Here is a 19,620-nt window from a genome sequence, read left to right as displayed (position 1 = left end):
CCCCGCCTTGATGGATATCCACAAGTCAAGCTCCACTCAAGTAACCCACACGCACAGCCTCAACCTGGTCTGCGGCATCAGTAGGACTTGTTGGCGGGACAGTTTTGTGTCCCAGAGACACCCCCATCTGTGGAATAGACTCCCTCTCTTTGTCAAGCAGAGTACCTCTTTACCCCTTTTTAAGTGCAACCTGGATAACTGGATGGGAAATAGAAAATACATCCCTGGGATTCCACCTGTGTCCCTGCTGGACAGAGGTATTGGGTGCCGATTTGTCTAAACATGGGCTAAGCCCTTGGCTAGGATTATAAGGGCCTCAGGGCCAATAGCCTAGTAACTTCCTATGATCCCATGAATACATAAGTGGGTTATAAATGGGAATCTGATCAAAATCTTCTTTGGTAATGCTGTATCCAGCCATTCATCCACCCACAAACCCATTTTTCCCATTTCTGCACTTGGGATTGGGGTGCTATATATGAATAACAAACTAAATCTATACTCTCAATTTAAAAATGTAAACGTATTTGTTGCAGCAAGAGTTCTAATTTAATTTTAAAAAGAATGATAGATTCAAACAGCAAACCAATCTAAATGGCCATTTCTTACTGCTTAACTAACTAAAATGATTATAAACTCTAATAGATGATTTATACTTTGTTTTTAATTATCTCACTACTGTATATGCTTAACTGTATTCCTACATGTAAAATATGAAAACATTTGTTGCAGTTAGAATTAATTCTGATTTGATTTAAATATTAGTGGATTCAGGAGAGTCGTATTATATGACTGCACACCATAGCTACACGGAGGGTCAGCCGACAGTCTGATGCCATGAAGTCTCACAAGAACCCTTACTAGGGTACTTATAATAGAAGTCTTGCTATGGGCTTTGGGAATCTCACTTCTGTGACTGCTAGCAAATGCTTGTATTTCCCTGAGAATGAGGTAATAATATGCTAATACTCCTATTAACATGCAAAACAAATGAGTGTCAGTGTTGTAAGACTTTATAAAAATTGTAGTTTTAGATTACAGTTCTTATTATGTCTTATAGGTCTGTCATTTGATTATCTGCTTAAGTCAGTCTGTAAAGATGCATTTAGTAAATCTTCTATAAACAAAGCTTCTCACATTTATGAAATTCATCTAAATTAAATATCTGACTATGAGGCATAATTGCTTGGTGTCTCTTCATTAAATATTTTTGCTGCTGTGTATTGGAGTGACCATAAAATGCTACATTGTTACTGAATTGTATTCATTTTCTTCCAGCTCTGTTTTGCCTCCTAGAGTTCAACTTCAGACTGAAAGTTAAGCAGATGAAGTGAATGGACGTGACATTTCTCATAATCACACAGTTTTGCTTCTGTACTGCTGCTGTATGACACAGCCTTTTAAATTTATCTGCTGTATGTATACAACAACACATAGACTGTGTTTTGAAATAGTGTAATAACAATGCCCTATGAACTTCACTATGGATTCTGTGAGCACACAGAGCAAAGTACAATGCCCTATGAACTTTACTAAGGCTTCAATAAGTACCCAGTAAGTTAAGTACTCCTTGAAATTCAGTGATTCTTCTACTGTTGTGCTTACAAACAGTATATTAGTATATGCAGTTTTAATTCAGTGACAGTAAAAATAAACATATCGCTTGTGTTTCTGACTCTTAATTAACCATTTTTTCTATAATTCCATTGTCTACCTGCTCAGATTAACCCTGCTTATTGAGTGTCTGTTATTCATGGATCCATGTTCTGTCCTTTTCTTTATACACATTTGAAACTCATTCCTGTACAGCTTCCTGTTTCTTCTTTTTCTGAGTTGCTAAACATGTTCTTTATCATTTTGCTGCCTATTAAATTATTGTAGCTGTATCCACTGAAGTCTCTCTGCTTTGAATTGCCTCATTATCTGTCCACTTTTACCCAAATACTCTAAAGAAAGAGCTGCTATGAACTGTGTGTCAAGGACAGAGACTATGAATCTGTTTTTGTTTCATGGTATGTATGCATGTGTGCATATTAATAAACACATACTCAAATACATACACCCAGAAATGTGAAGTGTAGAAACTGTCTTTGGTGCAAAGGCAGCATGCTCAGCTTTATTTTCAGTGTCTTCCATGTGCCTCTCTATCTTGACATTATAAGAAAAGATGAGCAGTAAATCTGTTTTCTACTGCTTCCTACAAATACCATCATTGTGCACTACACACGCGTGTGCTCGCACACACACACACACACACACACACACACACACACACACACACACACACACACACACACACACACACATATCTATAGGTATATAGTTTTTCATTCATCCATTCTCCAGTTACTGTTTTAATCCAGTTCAGAGTCACTAGGGAACCAAAACCAATCCTTATCACTCAGTTCAAGAGCTAATTCTGAACAAGGTGACAGCTTATCTCAGGAAATACATGCACAGTTAAACATAAACACGTACATACACACGTATACACATGCACTCACTCCTTTGTATAATTTGGTGGTCACCAATTCACCTACAGTTTATGTTTGGGATGCAGGTGAGAAATGGAGTGTGACAAAAGGAGATACTGCCAGCACAGCTAGCTGGATTTTTGTAAATAATATGTCATTGGTCAATATCGAAATTATTTATACAAGATGCTTGTGTTACAAATGTATTAGAACTGTATGTCACATGTATATCAAACTGCTTGTACAGATGTGTGTATTGAAAAGGTTTTTGTAGAGTGTTTGAAATGTAACCACAGTGTGCCCTACTGGAAGAGAGCAGAAATGCGCATGCACTATTGTAACTGTTTAAATCTATGTATTTTATCAGTGGAAACTGGAATACAGGAGGTTAACCTCAGTCCAGCAAACTTTTGAAAAATATCTGAAATTAAATTGTCTTATAGGATGCAATAAAGAGGCTATCTCTCAAGTTTTCAGTGCAGCTAGGGAGACAAGGTATGTACTAGGAAGCTTTCTGTATTGCCCTTGGAGTGAACTAATTGCAACTTTTAGGGCATGAAGGAATGCAATTGTTTTATGATTTCCAACATCTGCCAAAGATCTGAGGAAAAGCCCTTGTCTGTATATTTTTACAGATAGATGGTAAATGCTGCCAGCTTCTAGCAATGGGGTTTTTGGCCTGGGAACTAGAAGTCAGATGACCAGAAATGATGTCATCCTGCAACCTATCCCAGCAGTAATATTTTAGATGTTAATTTGAGAAGTGTCTTAGTGAGATAGAGCATTCTGTATTCAGTCTTGGATCTGACAAGAACCATTCACCACATAATCTGCCTTGCTCTAATGAAGTAAGTTTCTAGGGAACAGTCTAACTCTCTTAGATACAGTCAGGAATATAATAAAGCTTAGTTTCGATTTTTTCTTTATTTGTGTGAGCCTGTACTGCAGTGTTATTTAAATATTTCCTGTGGGTTTTGAACTCTGATGTTACTGTGAATATATATTCAGTATTGTCTTGTTCTTGTATTAATATACTATTAAATATACTTAATCCTTTCATTGTGGCTGATATATGTAGAGATATTTTAGTTTTGAGAGTACTTGCATATTTATTTGGTGACACGGTGTGGGCCACTCCTAATAGCCTTGCTCTTGGTCAAACTACCATTTGTATTAATATTAATATTACACAGTAAGGTTGGACACCCTTTGTTAAAGGCCTTAAGGTAGCTGGCAGAATAATTCTGGTGGCAGTGAAAACTACCTTATATTCTGGGCAAAAGGGAGCATAGCTAGTAAGCCTGTGCCAGCCTTTCCCAGGTGTGTGTGTGTGTGTGTATGTCAGCTACTTGGAAAGGAACACAAAGCACTGGCTGGACAGAGAGAGGGTTTGAGGACTTTGCTTGGAAACCTGGCTAAGGACTCAACTCTATAGCTGTGCCAGTGGTGAGTCTTATTGGGGATCTGGAGAAAAGTAAAGGAACCAGCCCCAGACTGACTGTTGTCTCTGTTGCTGAATTGCACTTGCTCTGTGTATGTACTTGTCATCCTCTCAGTGAACATCTCACACTGTTGCCTTTGGTGAGGATCGAGGCTCCTTGATTACTGGTCCAGTGGCGGGTCGTCACATGGAGCACCATGGGATATTCCAGTTGGATACAGGAATAATTTGCAGATGCCATACAGAGTACAAAACAGCTAAGAATAAATAATCTGTATCAATCTGTCACCTATTTTGAGCATTTGGACTGTTTGTAAACACCTTTGAGCAATGGCCCTTTATACTACTGTAGTGCTAAGTCTTGAAGGGCAGCATATCTTACTGTTTTTCTTCTGTGTGCTCATTTACCTCCTCGTGACTATGGTGCCAGACACTTTCATCTCTCTCACCTTCTGGGGGGCCACATTTCCTGGACTCACTATAAGAATGCATTGCACAAATGATTCAACCTTGTCAAAACATGTACATGCTGAACCCATAGGTGGCAGTTTTATAAATTATTTTGGGGATTCACTCTCATACCTTGCACCCTACAAGGGTGAAATAATTATTCACATATATTGTCATCTTATATTATAGCAAACTAATACAAAAACATTCTGCCCTATTCAGCTAAGACAGGTAGGAGTGGGGGGATTACATTCAATGGGATATTTTCTGCCAAGATGGTGATATGCCATGCTTTTCTTTAGTTCTTCTGAAGCCATAAAATCATAAACAAAAACAGTTTTAATGACATTTCCCTTTTGGGATGGGAAAAACATTTCTGGTAAATAATACAAAAAATCTGTTGGATCCTCCCTTGGGATGATTCAAACCCCACCCATCTTAACTCTATTTTTAGTACAACCTTCTGTACTAGAACTTTTTCTTTTTTGAGTTCTATCTGTAACAAATCCTTCACTGTCAAACCATTTCTTCAGATTTAAAAGGCACTAGTCCCATAATTGCATGGCTTTCATGCTTGCAACTGCTTTCTTTCATTTCTTCCATAGCATATTTCTGTCTCTTGCATTTATGAAGAGACTAGATGCATTGTGTGAATCTTGTTATTGCTCTTCTTCTTTCGGCTTTTCCCTGTTAGGGGTCGCCACAGCGGAACTCTGGCCTGCTAATGATTGGCAGTATATTTTTACAGTGCCAAGGTGCCAGCTCGATGCCCAACCTTCAGTGAAAGCACGCTCATTCTACGCATGTCTTTTGAATGCCACTCAACCGTGGGGAGGACATGCAAACTCCACACAAAAGGTGCTCCAGCCGAGAATCGAACGGGAGAACCTCTTGCTGTGAGGCAACATCGCTACTGCTGCACCACCGTGGCTATACATGAATGTAATGTGTGAATGTAATGTAATGATTTGGCAGATTTTACAAATACTGTACAGGGTGTTTTATCTGAAATGTTGGGCAATCAAATTGTAATTAAGGAAATTATTCTTTTGAGCAGGGGCATAGGCTCTGCATTGCCCATACATAATAAGGCCTTACTAAGTTTAATGCTACTGGCTGCCAAAAAAGCAGTTACTAGAAAATGGACATCAAAATCTAAACCAGCTATAATTAAACTACAGACTGTTGAAAGGGAGAGAAATTGGGGGTAAGATGTAAGGCAAATCACATACATGTAAATAGGATCTGTAGGAACAATGCATGCAGAATAATGTTCAGGAGGAGGAGAGAGGATTGAGGGAAGGAATGAGATGAACAAGTTATGTAATTTCAGAGTAAATGCTAATCGTTAAAAAGGAAACATGTATACTACATGAAAAAATATTTACTATGGTTTTAGTTGTATCTGTATGCAGAATTCCTATGGGCATACCTCTCAACCTCCTAGCACAAGATATCTGGACAAAGCCAAAAATAATGTGGGGACAAAGGCCCAAAAATAGGGACACATTTTAAATATTGCTGTTATAAGCTTAGAAAGTTGATAATATAAAAGGTTTTGTGTTAGCATGGATTTTCTGAAGGCTGTGAAGTCTGAAACTCAAATATCAGTCATGATTTAGTGACTTCAATCCTCAGTGATTTGCAAGAAAAACACAACTTTTATTAGTAACAGACTATTACCAAAAATATTAGGCAAAAATCTGGACAGTTGAGATACCTATGGGGCAACATTACCACATTTATGCAGATATTGTTTCCTACCTTATTTCTTTCACCTTCCCAGTTTTGAGTATGATGTAATCCACCCATACTCCTTTGTGCCCTTTTAAACTGTGGCACGCTTTTTCCTCAATGCCATCTTTACTCTCTCTCTCTGCCACTCTCCACAAGCATTCCTGAGGTGTGCTGTGGTTACCTACAGGTGAGCCTAATTACTTGTGCCCCTTACACTGGAAATTGTGTATTTTAGTCTTCTACAGAACATAACAACAATAAGAGCAGCATTTTTATTGACTCTGTAACCTTCTATCTTGGTTTTACTTAGCTGCCTTAGAATGGTATCTTGCTTCTCGGCTTACTGCCCTTGAAGTTTGTACTAACTGCTTTAACTTATTTAGTTCTATTGAAATTTTTATCGACTATACTGCCATACCTCAGCTATGCTGAGCGTTCAATTTAAATTGACAATGATTGTCTATTTTCTGTAATTAGCTGCTTGCATTTTGAGTCGCTGCCTACTGTGAATGTATTTTGATTCTTTGACTGTTGAATGTCTGTTTAAATCACTTGAAATACTTAGTGACTGCATTGCCATAGCTCATTAAAGTTATGCGTTTCTTTTTAACTGTTTTGAGAAGCCATAGCTCAGTTAAGCGTTCACTTTCAAACAAAAACACCTGTCCTTCTATAGTAATCTACCTGCTGTAGTTGTATATTGATTGTTGACTGTGACTTAAAAGCTTAGCGACTGCATTGCCATAGCACTCTAATGTTGTGCATTTTTTTCTGTTTTTCTTCCTGGAAGCCACCTTATTTTTCCCTCTTGAGGTGCCATTGTTTTGCTTACCTGCCTTAGAATGGTGTCTTGCTTCTCGGCTTACTGCCCTTGAAGTTTGTACTGACTATTTTTAACCTTCCTTAGTTCTATCGAACATTGCTTTATTTTCCCTCTTGAGGCACCTATGTTTTGCTTAACTGCCTTAGAATGGTATCTTGCTTTTCAGCTTACTGCCCCTGAAGTTTGTACTGACTGTTTTTAACCTTGCTTAGTTCTATTGAAAATTGTTAGCAACTACACTGCCATAGCTCAGCTATGCCAAGCGTTTAATTTGAATTGACAATAATTGTCTGTTTTCTGTAATTAGCTGCTTGTATTTTGAGTCGCTGCTTACTGAGAGTGTATTTTGATTCTTTGACTGTTGAATGTCTGTTCCTGTCTTCTGTTTTCTTCCTGGAAGCTGCTTTATTTTTCCCTCATGAGGCGCCATAGCCGAGCATTTAATTTGAACCAACAGTAATTTGTCTTTTCTGTAGTTAGCTGCTTGTATTGTGAGTCACTGCTTACTGCAATTGTGTTTTGAGTTTTGACTGTGGGATGCCTGTTTAAATCCCTTGAAATGCTTAGTGACTGCATTGCCATAGCACATTAATGTTGTGCATTTCTTTTCATTCTGTATTCTTCCTGGTAACTGCTTAATTTTTTCTCTTGAGTTTGATCCTGCTGTTGTTGCCTGTGTGACTCACTTGAATTTGTAAGAAACTTCACCACCTTATCACATTTATGCTGTGTGTGACCTGTGACCAATCTCTGTTTGCTGTTGTGGTACACTGAAGATTACTTATTACTTGCTGACCAAATCTGCTGCTGTACTATGCAACAATGTGTATGTGTTTCTAAATAGCTTACACTGTTTTCTTGCACCATTATTGTGTTCTTGCATTGTTGTTTTGCATTGTTTCTCTGTCTTACTCCCCATACACTGCTGCTACTGCATTCACCCTACTCACACTCCACACACCATTCTCAATCCCTGTAACTCAAACCTGCACTCCTCTCCCCAACTCCACCCAGAGTTCCCCTCTTAAACTTCTAACTTTCACAAAATACCCAAAAATACTACCATCACTACCTATTACTGCCTAGTCCTTTCTAATATTGAAGAATTACTACTCCCCTATTCCCCTGTGTCTCACTTTTGCCTTCTTTCTTTTTCAGGTTAGCAACATACTTCCTTGGTTCTCCAAACCCATTGACCCACCCTGCCTGGAAATACCTGCAGTCATGTCCCTTCGTGGAGTTTCCCTGCAAAGTTTATGACTAGTTTAAGTATGTCCTGCTTAATCTCTAACTGGTTTTAGCTGTTACCTGTACCTTAACATTGCTCCTGTGGTGGCTACTGTGTTATACATCTGCAGACTGCTCCCTGCTGTTTTCCCTATCTATTCCAGCTCTCCCACTCTTCTAACCTCCCTCTAACCACGTTCTGTTCTCTGGTAACCACTCTTGTTTTTCTGGAATCCCTCCTTTTCCTGGCTATAGACTCTACTCTTGTATTTTTCTACCTCACCTAACTCACTTCCCTGGCTATTTCCCATTACTATACTTGTATACCTTTGCTTTCCCACTTCTGCAGACCTAATTTCAGTCACTTGGTCTCTGAGCAGGTACTAACCCCCCTGCCTACATTTTCTGACAAACCTATGTGCTTTTCTGATTATTTTCTGAGGCTTCTCTTCCTGGGTTTAGCCCCGCTCTGTTCACCCTCAATGTGCTCAGGCTCACTTCGCTCCCCTACCCTACTCCCATTCCCACCCCCCACTACAATTGCCTTTATAGCTAACTATCCCTCCCCTTCCTGTCACATCATCCAATAACCAAACACTTCCTGTCGAAAGTCCCTCCCACCTTATCACCTACTCACTCTTCCCTACCTCACATACCAACCTTTGACTTTCAAGTCACTCTCCTACCACTCTGCACACACTACAACCTAAAAAACTTCCTCATTTCTTCTCTATTCCTCTTCCTTCTCTCTGCTCTAACATCTTATCACTCCCTCCTTTGCAACCCACTTACATGCTCTCCTACCACCTACATAAATAATACCTCTCAAACAACTTAATTTATTATCTCACCAAATCTATTCAATTTCTTCACTATAAGTTTCCATAAACTCCATATACTTCAAATCCTTAGACCTACCCACAAGTCTAAACCTAAGCTATCTAAAGCATGTATACCCATCATGGCCCTGTCCCATTTCACATACATTTTTCTCTGCTCTGGTGACATCCACCCAAACCTATGCCCCTCTCCTTGTCCCCACATCCTCACACCCCTCACATCCACCCCTCCCCTCCCCTCACTTTACACATCCCACCAATCCCTCCCTCATGCACATAATTCATCCCTATCTAAACATCTAACTATATTATCTCTAAACATTCAAAGCTTAACAAATAAAGTCACTGAGCTACATACCTGGATAGCTCATTCTACTCCTCACATTCTTTCCTTATCTGAAACATGGCTCAAACCACATATCGCAAACGATGAAATACTCCCTCCTGGCTATAATATCTTTCTATCTGACCGACTCCCAAAAAAGGGGGTGGTGTAGCCATCTTCTACACCAATAGCCTAAACCTCTCACCATTCCCCTCTCCTATTCTTGACTTTCACCCAGCTGAAGTTATCATCCTCAACTGCCACATTAATCCTCATAAGAAACTTGCTGTCACCTCCATCTATCTCCCTTCAGGAAACAATCTATCCATCCTAGAGAACATTCTGTCCTGGTTTTTAGACACTATACCTTACGAAACCCTTATCGTAGGAGATGTCAACATTGACTGGTCCAAAATTACTACTGACTCTCCTGAACTTAGTATCAGCCTACATGGGTTCCACCAACTGATCTCATCCCCCACACGCATCCACAAAAACTCATGCTCCAGCTCCATAATTGACTAGATTCTCACCAACTATACCCCATCACTACCACAACCCCTCCATTCTACCTGATTCTCTTAGTGATCATCTACCCACATCTGTCTTAAGATACACCTCCCAAATTCACAAATCCCACATCTGTCTTAAGATACACCTCCCAAATTCACAAATCCCACCTCTTCAGAGTCTGTGGCAAACTATCCCACTTTAACATCTCCCAATTCAACTCTAATCTTTCCAGTATAGACTGGTCAGTCCTTAAATAAATCCCTCTCAGTGATGCTGTAAGCATGTTCAACAGCATCTTCCTGAATACTTTAAAATCTCTTGCTCCCTCCAGGAAGGTCAGAATAAAATCAAACCATGCCCCATGGCTCTCCAAAGAAACTAGGTCCCTTATGCAAAAAAGAGATAGAGTCTGTAAAGCCTGGACCAAAACTAAGCAACCACCCCTCCTACTCAAATATAGACAACTTAGGAACCTTGTTAAAAAACAAACTACAAATGACATAAAGTCCTACTATAACACCGCCCAGCTCAAAAGCAAAGCCAACCCTCAAAGGTTTTGGACTACTCTAAACAACATCCTTTCTCCTGGTTGTCCCGCAAACCCCTCCCCTTACCCAAACACATCCCCACTGGAAACTGCTACCCTCCTCAATCATCACTTTGTTGACACCATCCATAAATTCCTACCCTCAAATTGTAGCACTATTTATTTATTTATTTTACATTTGCTGACTGGGATAGTCTGACTGCATTCATGCCCATTTTCAGAAGAGGCCCAGGGCGAAAAGCTCCAAGGAAATCAAATACAATAAAAGCAATGAAAACATATTACAAATATGGTATAGTCAAAGATTACATAAGCAAACATGAATAAATAAGTTCTACAGGGTAGAGTTACTACCTGGTGAAAGTCGGGGGTAAATTCAACAGTAAGCTGATTAATAGATTTTACACATTCTTGATTAGAGTTAGCCAGGCTTGTTGCAGAGGCAAAGCCAGTTTAGTGCCAAATGTTTGAGTCTAGTTTTAAACTGGCCAAGGGAGGAGAGCAAAGTAGTATCAGCTGGAAGTGAGTTCCAGGCTCTGCCTACAGAGTTTGCAAAGAGAGAATCACCGGCTGCATTGTTAATTTTGATTGTCTGAATTAGTAGTCTGTTAGGGGATTAAAGAAGTCGCGGATTGTTATAGGGGTGATAAGATTTTTAATTAGCAGAGTATTATCCGGATTATAAAGGATTTATAAGCCATAATTAGTAGGTTATATTGGATTAGACTGGGTAGTTCAAGCCACTCAAGCTGTTTAAGATTGATGCAGTGGTGTGTCCTAAAAGGCAGGCCAGTGGCAAACCTGGCAATGTGATTATAACAGGTTGAGAGTTTAAGTGCATGCTTGTTTAGATTAGAGAGTAGGGAGGATGCATATAGAAGTGTTGAAAGTAGGTGAGAGTGAGCTATGGTAATTTTGGCTGGAGGGGTTAGAAAGGCTTTTATTCTGTAAAGTGACCCTAGTTTTTATTGATGGTTTTGATCGATTGGTTTACATGTAGGTTGAATTTTAGGTTATTATCAATAATGACACCTAATAGTTTTGTAGAGGAGTCAGGGGAGATTATTGTGTCATTGTTTGCATTTATGGTAAAGGTAAAAGCAGCAGACCTTTGTGTTGGTGAGAATAACAGCATTTTAGTTTTTTTGGGGATTTAGTATCAAACGATGTTCAGAGAGCCAGTTTTCTATAGTATTAAAGGTGGACTGGGTAGCAGACCATAAGTCTGTAGGAGATGTGGCTGAGCAGATCAGGGTAGAGTCATCAGCATATTGGATACAGCTGACATTTGGGATGACAGTATACAGGTCGTTAATGAAGATGGAAAACAGCAGGGGCCCTAGTATGGAGCCTTGTGGTACTCCAAGGGGGTTAGGTAGTAGGTTAGAGAACTTGTTCTGCCAAAGAACAGCCTGCTGTCTCCCATTGAGGTAGGATTTAAACCACTGAAGGGCTTTAGAATCTAGACAAAGTTTGCAGGGTGTGCATTAAAAGGTGGTGGTCAGCCATGTCGAATGCCTTGGAAAGATCCAAGAAGAGGACTGAGGCTATGTGATTATTGTTACGGTTATGATTTATGGTGTTAGTAAAAGCTAGTTTACTGCCATACCTACCCCTCCCAACCCTACAAACCAAACTGCCTTCATCTTTCACCCTGTTTCTACCTCCTACATCAAATCTCTTCTTCTTAAGCTCAAACCCTGCTCTCCCTCTACTGACAATCTACCTCCTACCTTCCTCAAACTAGCCACTGAATCTGTTGCCTAGCCTATATCCATACTAATCAATAGATCTATTTAAGAATCCACCATGACTACCCTATGGAAATCCTTCTTCACTATTCCTCTTCACAAAGGTGGAAACCCCACTGACCCTGGCAACTATTGACCCATTGCCGTTCTATCCCCCTCTCAAAGATACTTGAAAAATGCATTCACTCTCAACTTCTTAATCACCTCCTCCAGCATAACCTTCTCACTTCCATTCAGCATGGCTTCTGTCCCAATCACAGCACAACTGCCGCCCTGTCCTTTACCCATACCATTGCCAAAGCCCTAGACAACAACAAACTCATATCCTGCCTTTTCCTTGAACTTTCCAAAGATTTTGATTCAGTCTCTCATACTCTGTTGTTATCTAAACTTGCTAAACCTAACCTATCCTCTTCCTCCCTAGCTTGGTTCAGTAGCTACCTATCTGGCAGAGAACAATCTATCAAATGACTCTCATCCTTTTCACCTTTCCTTCCTGTGCCAACTGGAGTACCCCAAGGTTCCATCTTGGGTCCCCTCCTATTCTATGTCTTCACCAATGATCTCTACTCATCTTGCAATCAATCTTCTCTCATCCAGTATGCTGACAACTCAACACTCATCTCTATCTCAAATAATCTCCAAACTCCATACCCTAACCCAACAAGCCTTTCTATCCACTGAAAAAGTCTACTTATATTTAACCCCAAAAAGACCAAACTCCTACTCTTCCTGCCCCAATCTCTTACTAACCATAAGTCCACATTTGCTATCAAGTCTTCTAACAACACGGTTATCAAACCCAATAGCCACACAAAACTCATCATAGATGATAACTCAAATTCAACCTGCACATACTCCTATGTATTAAAAAAACTCAACAGAAACTGTGGTTACTTTATCGTAACAAAAAATTTCTAACCCCCAATGCCAGACTCACACTAGCACAAGCATACCTCCTGCCCTCCCTCCTATATGTCGCCCCAGTACTCACTAACATTCAAACCACAACCCTGAACAAACTCCAACAAATTTACCACAAAATTGCAAAATTTGTCACAAACACTCCATACATGGCTCATCATTACATTGCTCTAAACTCTCTGCAGTGGCTCGAGCTCTCCCATCAACTCCAACTATCTCAATTTCAAATGCTGCATTGCATTCATTACAAACCTTCATCCGGCCAATCTCTGTCATCCTTTATCTCTACCTATATACCATCTAGAACCCTCCACACATCTAACCAGCAGCTACTTGAAATCTACCATCCCAAGAAAACTTGTGGGCAAACTAATATACAAACACTCTGTTGCCCTTGCTTGGAACAAACTCCCCTTACACATAGTTCCATCACCCACTCCCTATACTTTAAAAATGAACTAAAACATTATCTACTTAACTCCATTCTTGCCCCTGCCAAGATCCAACATAAGCTCCATCTCACCCACCAAAAGTAAAACTTTTATTTCTCTAGTCTCATCTCCCTCCCACATCTCCATGTAAGACAGCAAGTGCTAAATGCTTTAAACAATGAATATAATATTCTCTGGTGACTTTTTATTTACTATGTAAATAATAATGTATATATAGACTGATGCTTGTATTTTACTATGTTCTTATTCTTGCTATGTAATATTATCTGTTTTAGAATTTTTGTCTATTATAGGTTCATAGGTAGGTACTAGGCTATCTGCCACCCCCTTAGATTATTTCCCTGTGCCTCTGTCCAGCAGAGCCACTGAAGTGATCCCCGGAGTAAACTTTCTGTTTCCCATCCACTCATCAAGGTTTCTCTTGAAGAGTGTTAGCGAGGAGCTCTGCCTAATGTAGATTGGAATCTTGTTCCAAAGCATGGGAAGTCTCTGGGACAGGAATCTATCCCTCCAGCATGTCCTATTTATTGTTAAGGTGAGGTTTAGATCCCTAGACCGTGTGGCTCGAGGGGATAAGGTTTTCTTTAGGTGGAGCTGTCCATCAATTCTGGGTTAGACATGGCCTTGTATGTCAGGCAGAGATCACCTCTGAGTAGGCGGTATGCAACCTAGTACAGCTGGTGTTTCTTCAGTCGAGCTGCATGGGGCATCTGTTTGAGGCCAGTGATCCTCTTGGTGAGGTACTTCTGTGGTCTTTCCAGCTGTTGCAGGTGTCTTGTAAGGTACATCCTAAATGGGGCGTTGTACTCTATGATGGGTCTGATGAGTGATGAGTAGAGGCATATATGTATGCACTAAGACATTCTTTTGAATCATGATTTTTCTAAAACTGTCTAATAATGGGGCTTTTCTCCTTGGGTCTCCACTGAAAATGAGCCCTAAGCCCAGTTCGACTAACCCGGTTAACAAATGTCAATAAATAAATAATAAATAAATATTGACTTGTCTCCTATGCTATTCTGATCACTGTACTACATATATTGCAACTATTTACATTTTCCCTGTATTCTGTGAAAGCCAGCAGTAATGCCATTGTATTGTACTGTCCAGATACTCCCACATATGCTTCATAGCAAGGAACAAACTCCAAGCATTCTTTGTAGGAGATATGTGATTCCATGTCAGAAGCAAAGTGCAGTTAAACAAAAAGTCCTAGGTTCACAAACAACACACTGTAGTCACTTTTACAATTGCACAAACACTTGATAATCCCACAAAGGCATTCTCTGTACTCTAACAAGCCTGGAACCTATACTATAACAAAGAATGTTATTAGCTTGTATTCCTCCCCACCCTACCTTCCCTCCAAAATCCCAAAACTTAGTTAGTACTATTGTTTAATTAAAGTAGTAGGAATAAAAATAAAATCGAAACCATATACACTTTTTTTTTAAAGAGTAATTTCCTCAGGTGCTTTGGAGTTTACTTAGCAGTGAAAGAAGCCAGTGGCCAGTAGAAATTACTCACTGTGCATCAGCAATGACTCAGTAGTCATTTAGTTTGCAGTACACCATTTTTGCTAATCTTATTTTGTATAGCTGATTTTAATTCTAGGGTGATATAAGGCACACTTATACATACTAGTGTTCCACAGTGCTGGATTGTCCACTTGCAGACTCCATACAAAAGGCTCCCCATCTGAGATTCAAACCTGAGAACCTCTTGTGAGGTGAAGATGCTACTCATTGCAGCATTGTGTCCCTATTATACAATACTGCAATCAGCTGTTCCATTAATGTAAGTAAAAATACAGTTCTGTTGTAGTGAAAGGTTTATTTACAAGAAATGTTATTATTCATCATGCATAGTCTTAGTGAATATATGCTAAAGGTAATTTTATAGTAGATTTAACAGAATTCAGAGATAACTTAAAATGCATCCTTCATTCTGAGTATTCCCTTAAGGAAGACCCACTGATGCCAATGGCCTTATTTCTGTACTAGTACATTTAATAATAATATCGGTACATATTGCATTAAAGACAACATGCTGACATTTCATTTTACAGACTGCAGTATAAATATTCAATAAGCAGGCAACATGCTGACAACATCATTTTACAAACTGTGGTATAAATATACTGTAAACCCTTTCCTGTACAAAATAGAAAGAACTGTCATAGTTTAATACAAGGCATATATTACTGCAGTTTTTGTATTCTGTGAACTGAACAATATTACTGTAAGAACTGTGTATCAGTGCTAATTTTTAAATATGTTTTATCTGAGGATGACATTCTGTGATGTTGACCAATCTGTTCTATTAAGAGATTAATACTGTTAGATGATTCTTTTCAGTATGCAGTTGGGAAGTAGTGTGCATAGTATCTCTCAAAGAGTCTTATGTAAACGTTTAGGTTCATTTTAAGTTCCTGCAGCTTAAGCAACATTTTACTGTAAGCAGGTATTTATATTTATCCAAATCAGAAAGTTCTAGACAGATGTGTATAGATATATTGCTGGACAGACTTTTAAATGTTTTTGCATTTTCTTCCTAGGTTCAAGTACAGGGAATGACTGGAAATGTACAGTTTGACAGCTATGGAAGGAGAACAAATTATACTGTTGATGTATATGAAATGAAACCTATGGGTTCTCGAAAGGTATACCGCTTTTTTTTCTTATTGTTGCATTTTATTTCAATTCCCAAATCTGAACCAAGTATTCACAACAGACATAAAGTCTAATGCAATGTTTAAAAAAATGTAGTAGAACTCCATTTGTTTAGCAGTTTTGGATACAAAATTTGCTTATGTGAAAGTTATTTCTCACTGCTGAAGTTGAGTACTTTTGTCATTCATACAGACTGTCCCTCACAAACACTTCATGATAGCAAGCATATGTTTCCAGTTGAAAAATAATGACATTCTGAGTAAAAATCATCTGATCACTTTGCTCACTTACGAATACTACAAAATTACTCATGCAAAATGTTTCGTATCTGAAAACCTGTTACTTTTAAACTATTTCAGGAAGCAATAGTGGAGGGTGGGTTTGGCATAATTGTTAAGATCTGCACCTCATAGACGGAGGTACCAGGGATTGATTCTGACTCGGATTATTGGCTAGGTTTAAAATGTCCCTTCAGGGTAGGCAGCTAGTCTAGTATTCACCTATGAACCTGTGAAGCTTATCTTGTTTTCTTGTAGAAATATTCAAAAAAAGGTTTGGGTATAATTTTTATCTGCCAGTTGAGTCATTTACTTTGACTTTTTTAACCCATGTAAAGTTAAAACATCTCTTCGATATTGAAACTAAGAGCTAGAGGTTACTTTCTGAAGGTGGTTTGGTCCACTGAGGCAAGCTCTCTTTTTAAACAAGTGATAATGTTTGTCTAATTTAGAACGCTTTATTTTATTTTTTTTTACTTGATCTCACCATGCATAACATTTTTGAGTGGCTTAAATCTTTAACTGAAAGCCATTCATATAAACAGTCTTGTAGAGCTTCAAAAAGCATATTGATAACTTCTGAGGTACCTTCAAGAATTTACATTTCACTCCTTCTCTCTTTCATGACTCCACGTTAAGCCTTTTACCCTTCTTTCCCTTCAAAATGTAAGTTATACTTTTCTACAGAAGCTGTGTAGACATTTTAAAATGATGCAGTAGTATATCTATGTATAATAAAAGCAAGTACTGCTGGCTCTGAATATTTTAAGTTACCTCCCTCTAATAATTACATGTGAATATACTCCTCTGAGCTTTAACACATGCCTGTGAAACATGACCTGTAAAGAATGCTTTGCCTAAGTTCTTATAAGTGCAGTGAGTCAAATTTCATTTTGTGAACAGTGAGAAGCATGACTTAGAAAAGATATCACACACACACACAAACACACACACATTTTGGGCAGTTTGGTCCTTACCCCTTCCATTTTATAAACTAACTTCGTGACTGTACTATAGTGGGTAAATTAGAGAAGCCTGCTGATTGGTAGAAAATAATATTAATTGATGTATCATGTATATATTCTCTGAATTGTTGCAATGTACGGTCTGAAGAAGCAATCTTTGGATTGCAAAAGCGCTCACTGTATCTATTAGCTGTTATTAGGTTCATACTAGGCTGTCTGCCCTGGGGCATTTATAAGCCTAGCCCGATTGTGTTTGGCTTATGCCACCCCTTGATTTGAGTATACTGTGCCCTTTTTAAAGTTTATAGGTTCATAGGTTCATACTAGGCTATCTGCCCTGGGGCATTTATAAGCCTAGCCTGATTGTGTTTGGCTTATGCCACCCCTTGATTTGAGTATACTGTGCCCTTTTTAAAGTTTATAGGTTCATAGGTTCATACTAGGCTATCTGCCCTGGGACATAGGTTCATAGATAAGTACTAGGCTAACTGCCCTTACAAGCCATTTTAAGCCTAGCCAATTTTCCGTTGTGAGACTCAAACGCTGCACTTTTTGTTTGTATGGCAAACACCTTAACCATTAGGCCACCTTCCCAACCCTTTTAAAATTGTTTTTTATTGTAAGGGTTTTGTTTTAGTGCTTCAGTTGGTTCGTATTATATTATTTACATTCTGTCGTGTTCTTCTGCTGGGTTTTTTATTTGGTCTTGCTTTGTTTGTATCATGTCCCTGCACACGTTTATTGCCAGTGACTGTTTATTTTTAATCGTACTTATATACATATTTACAAAGAAAGCCTGCCATGCAAACGTGAAGTGCACCAACGATCACTGCCTTCCAAAAGGAGAAGAATAGAAGGTCATTTGTTCACCGTAATCTGTGTAACTATTTTCCTTCTTCCCCTGTGTAGACACTAGGCACTGAGATTTTCACTGACATCATCTTATTTTTATCATGATTTATGCAGCTACTGATATTTAATGTTTTCATATTCTAAGGAGTCTGCCATCCTTAAGTTACCACTCCTTGTTTCGTCAACAGCAAAGAGAAAAAAAGAAAGTCCTTAAGCATGTTAATGATCTAACCACTGCTGACAATTAAGCATACAGCCTTGTATGGCAGAATCTTGTTCTAGGGAGTTGAAAAAAATAACTAATAACAGCACTTTGTTGCTAGCAATTGTAGAATCAGCTAATATTTGGGTGCTGGGACAAGATGTCCATCCACACAAGTGTTACTTGGGTTTGCTTACTGGCTCGGATAGATATATATATATATATATATATATATATATATATATAGAGAGAGAGAGAGATATGGCTATTTTACTTCCTACCCCTCTCGGGGATCAGATGTGACAAATCTTGCTGCAAGTTCTTCCTGTAGCATTAATTAGTAATCCACAGGTCTTGAAAGTAACTCTTACACAGACCCATTCTCTACCATGCAGAGGAAAAGCTTCATATATCTTTAATAGTACGTTTACACTTTCAGATTGTGGTCACCAAAACAGTGTCAGCCTTGGTCTGCTGAAGTACCACCACTCACACAGCACAGAGTATTGCAGGACTGGGGTGCTAAAAGACTGTAACCCCTGTGTATTAGTATCATTATTGCCTGATAACGTCAGTCATATGTCTAAAAAAAAAAAGAGAGAGAAGAAATGCCTGCAGTGGCTGATATTTATTTTCATTTTTCTGAGTGTTGATCTCTTAATGTAAATTCTTAGTGTTATATATGTTTCTGTACTTTATTTTGAGGCACAAGAATCACGTTGTGTCCTCATCGCTAGTATTTTGTGATTTCTTTATGCTTTAATTCTACTGCCTTTTTAAAACTTCATGCATCTCTTAATACTAAAATTAATTAAATGCAGGCACACACATCACCATATTCCTTCTAGTGGCAAATAATCTGCTTGCATTCTAATAATGGGAAATATTAATGTTTTAAAGGAGACTGGTAATTAAAGAATTCTTCAGACATCATAGTGCTGACATTCAACTAACAGAATTCTTAATATGTGGAATTTTTAGAAAAAGGTTTCATTAATAAAATATACCCAGAGAGACAAATTGTAAAGGTGGATGACAGAGTCAAGTTTGTTCAATCCTACACACACACACACACACACACACACACACACACACACACACACACACACACACACACACACACACACACACACACACACACTCTCTCC

General features: G+C 38.7%; 1 protein-coding gene across 5 annotated transcripts in view; it reads left to right on the top strand.

Annotated features, from left to right (window-relative positions):
• GRIA3 (glutamate ionotropic receptor AMPA type subunit 3) overlaps positions 1–19,620 on the top strand; it is a 2,740,455-nt gene that overhangs the window by 1,885,773 nt on the left and 835,062 nt on the right. For all 5 annotated transcript variants that reach the window (XM_044057328.1, XM_044057327.1, XM_044057326.1 and 2 more), the window contains exon 8: positions 16,061–16,165. In XM_044057328.1, the coding sequence (XP_043913263.1) occupies positions 16,061–16,165 (105 nt within the window). The remainder of the gene's footprint in view (positions 1–16,060; positions 16,166–19,620) is intronic.

This window comes from Protopterus annectens, chromosome 15.part0 (assembly GCF_019279795.1).
Source record: "Protopterus annectens isolate FY-2018-M chromosome 15.part0, PAN1.0, whole genome shotgun sequence".
Classification (NCBI taxonomy): Eukaryota; Metazoa; Chordata; order Ceratodontiformes; family Protopteridae; genus Protopterus; species Protopterus annectens.
The sequence above is the reverse complement of the archived record's forward strand: the minus strand, read 5'-3'. Positions and strand labels throughout refer to the sequence as shown.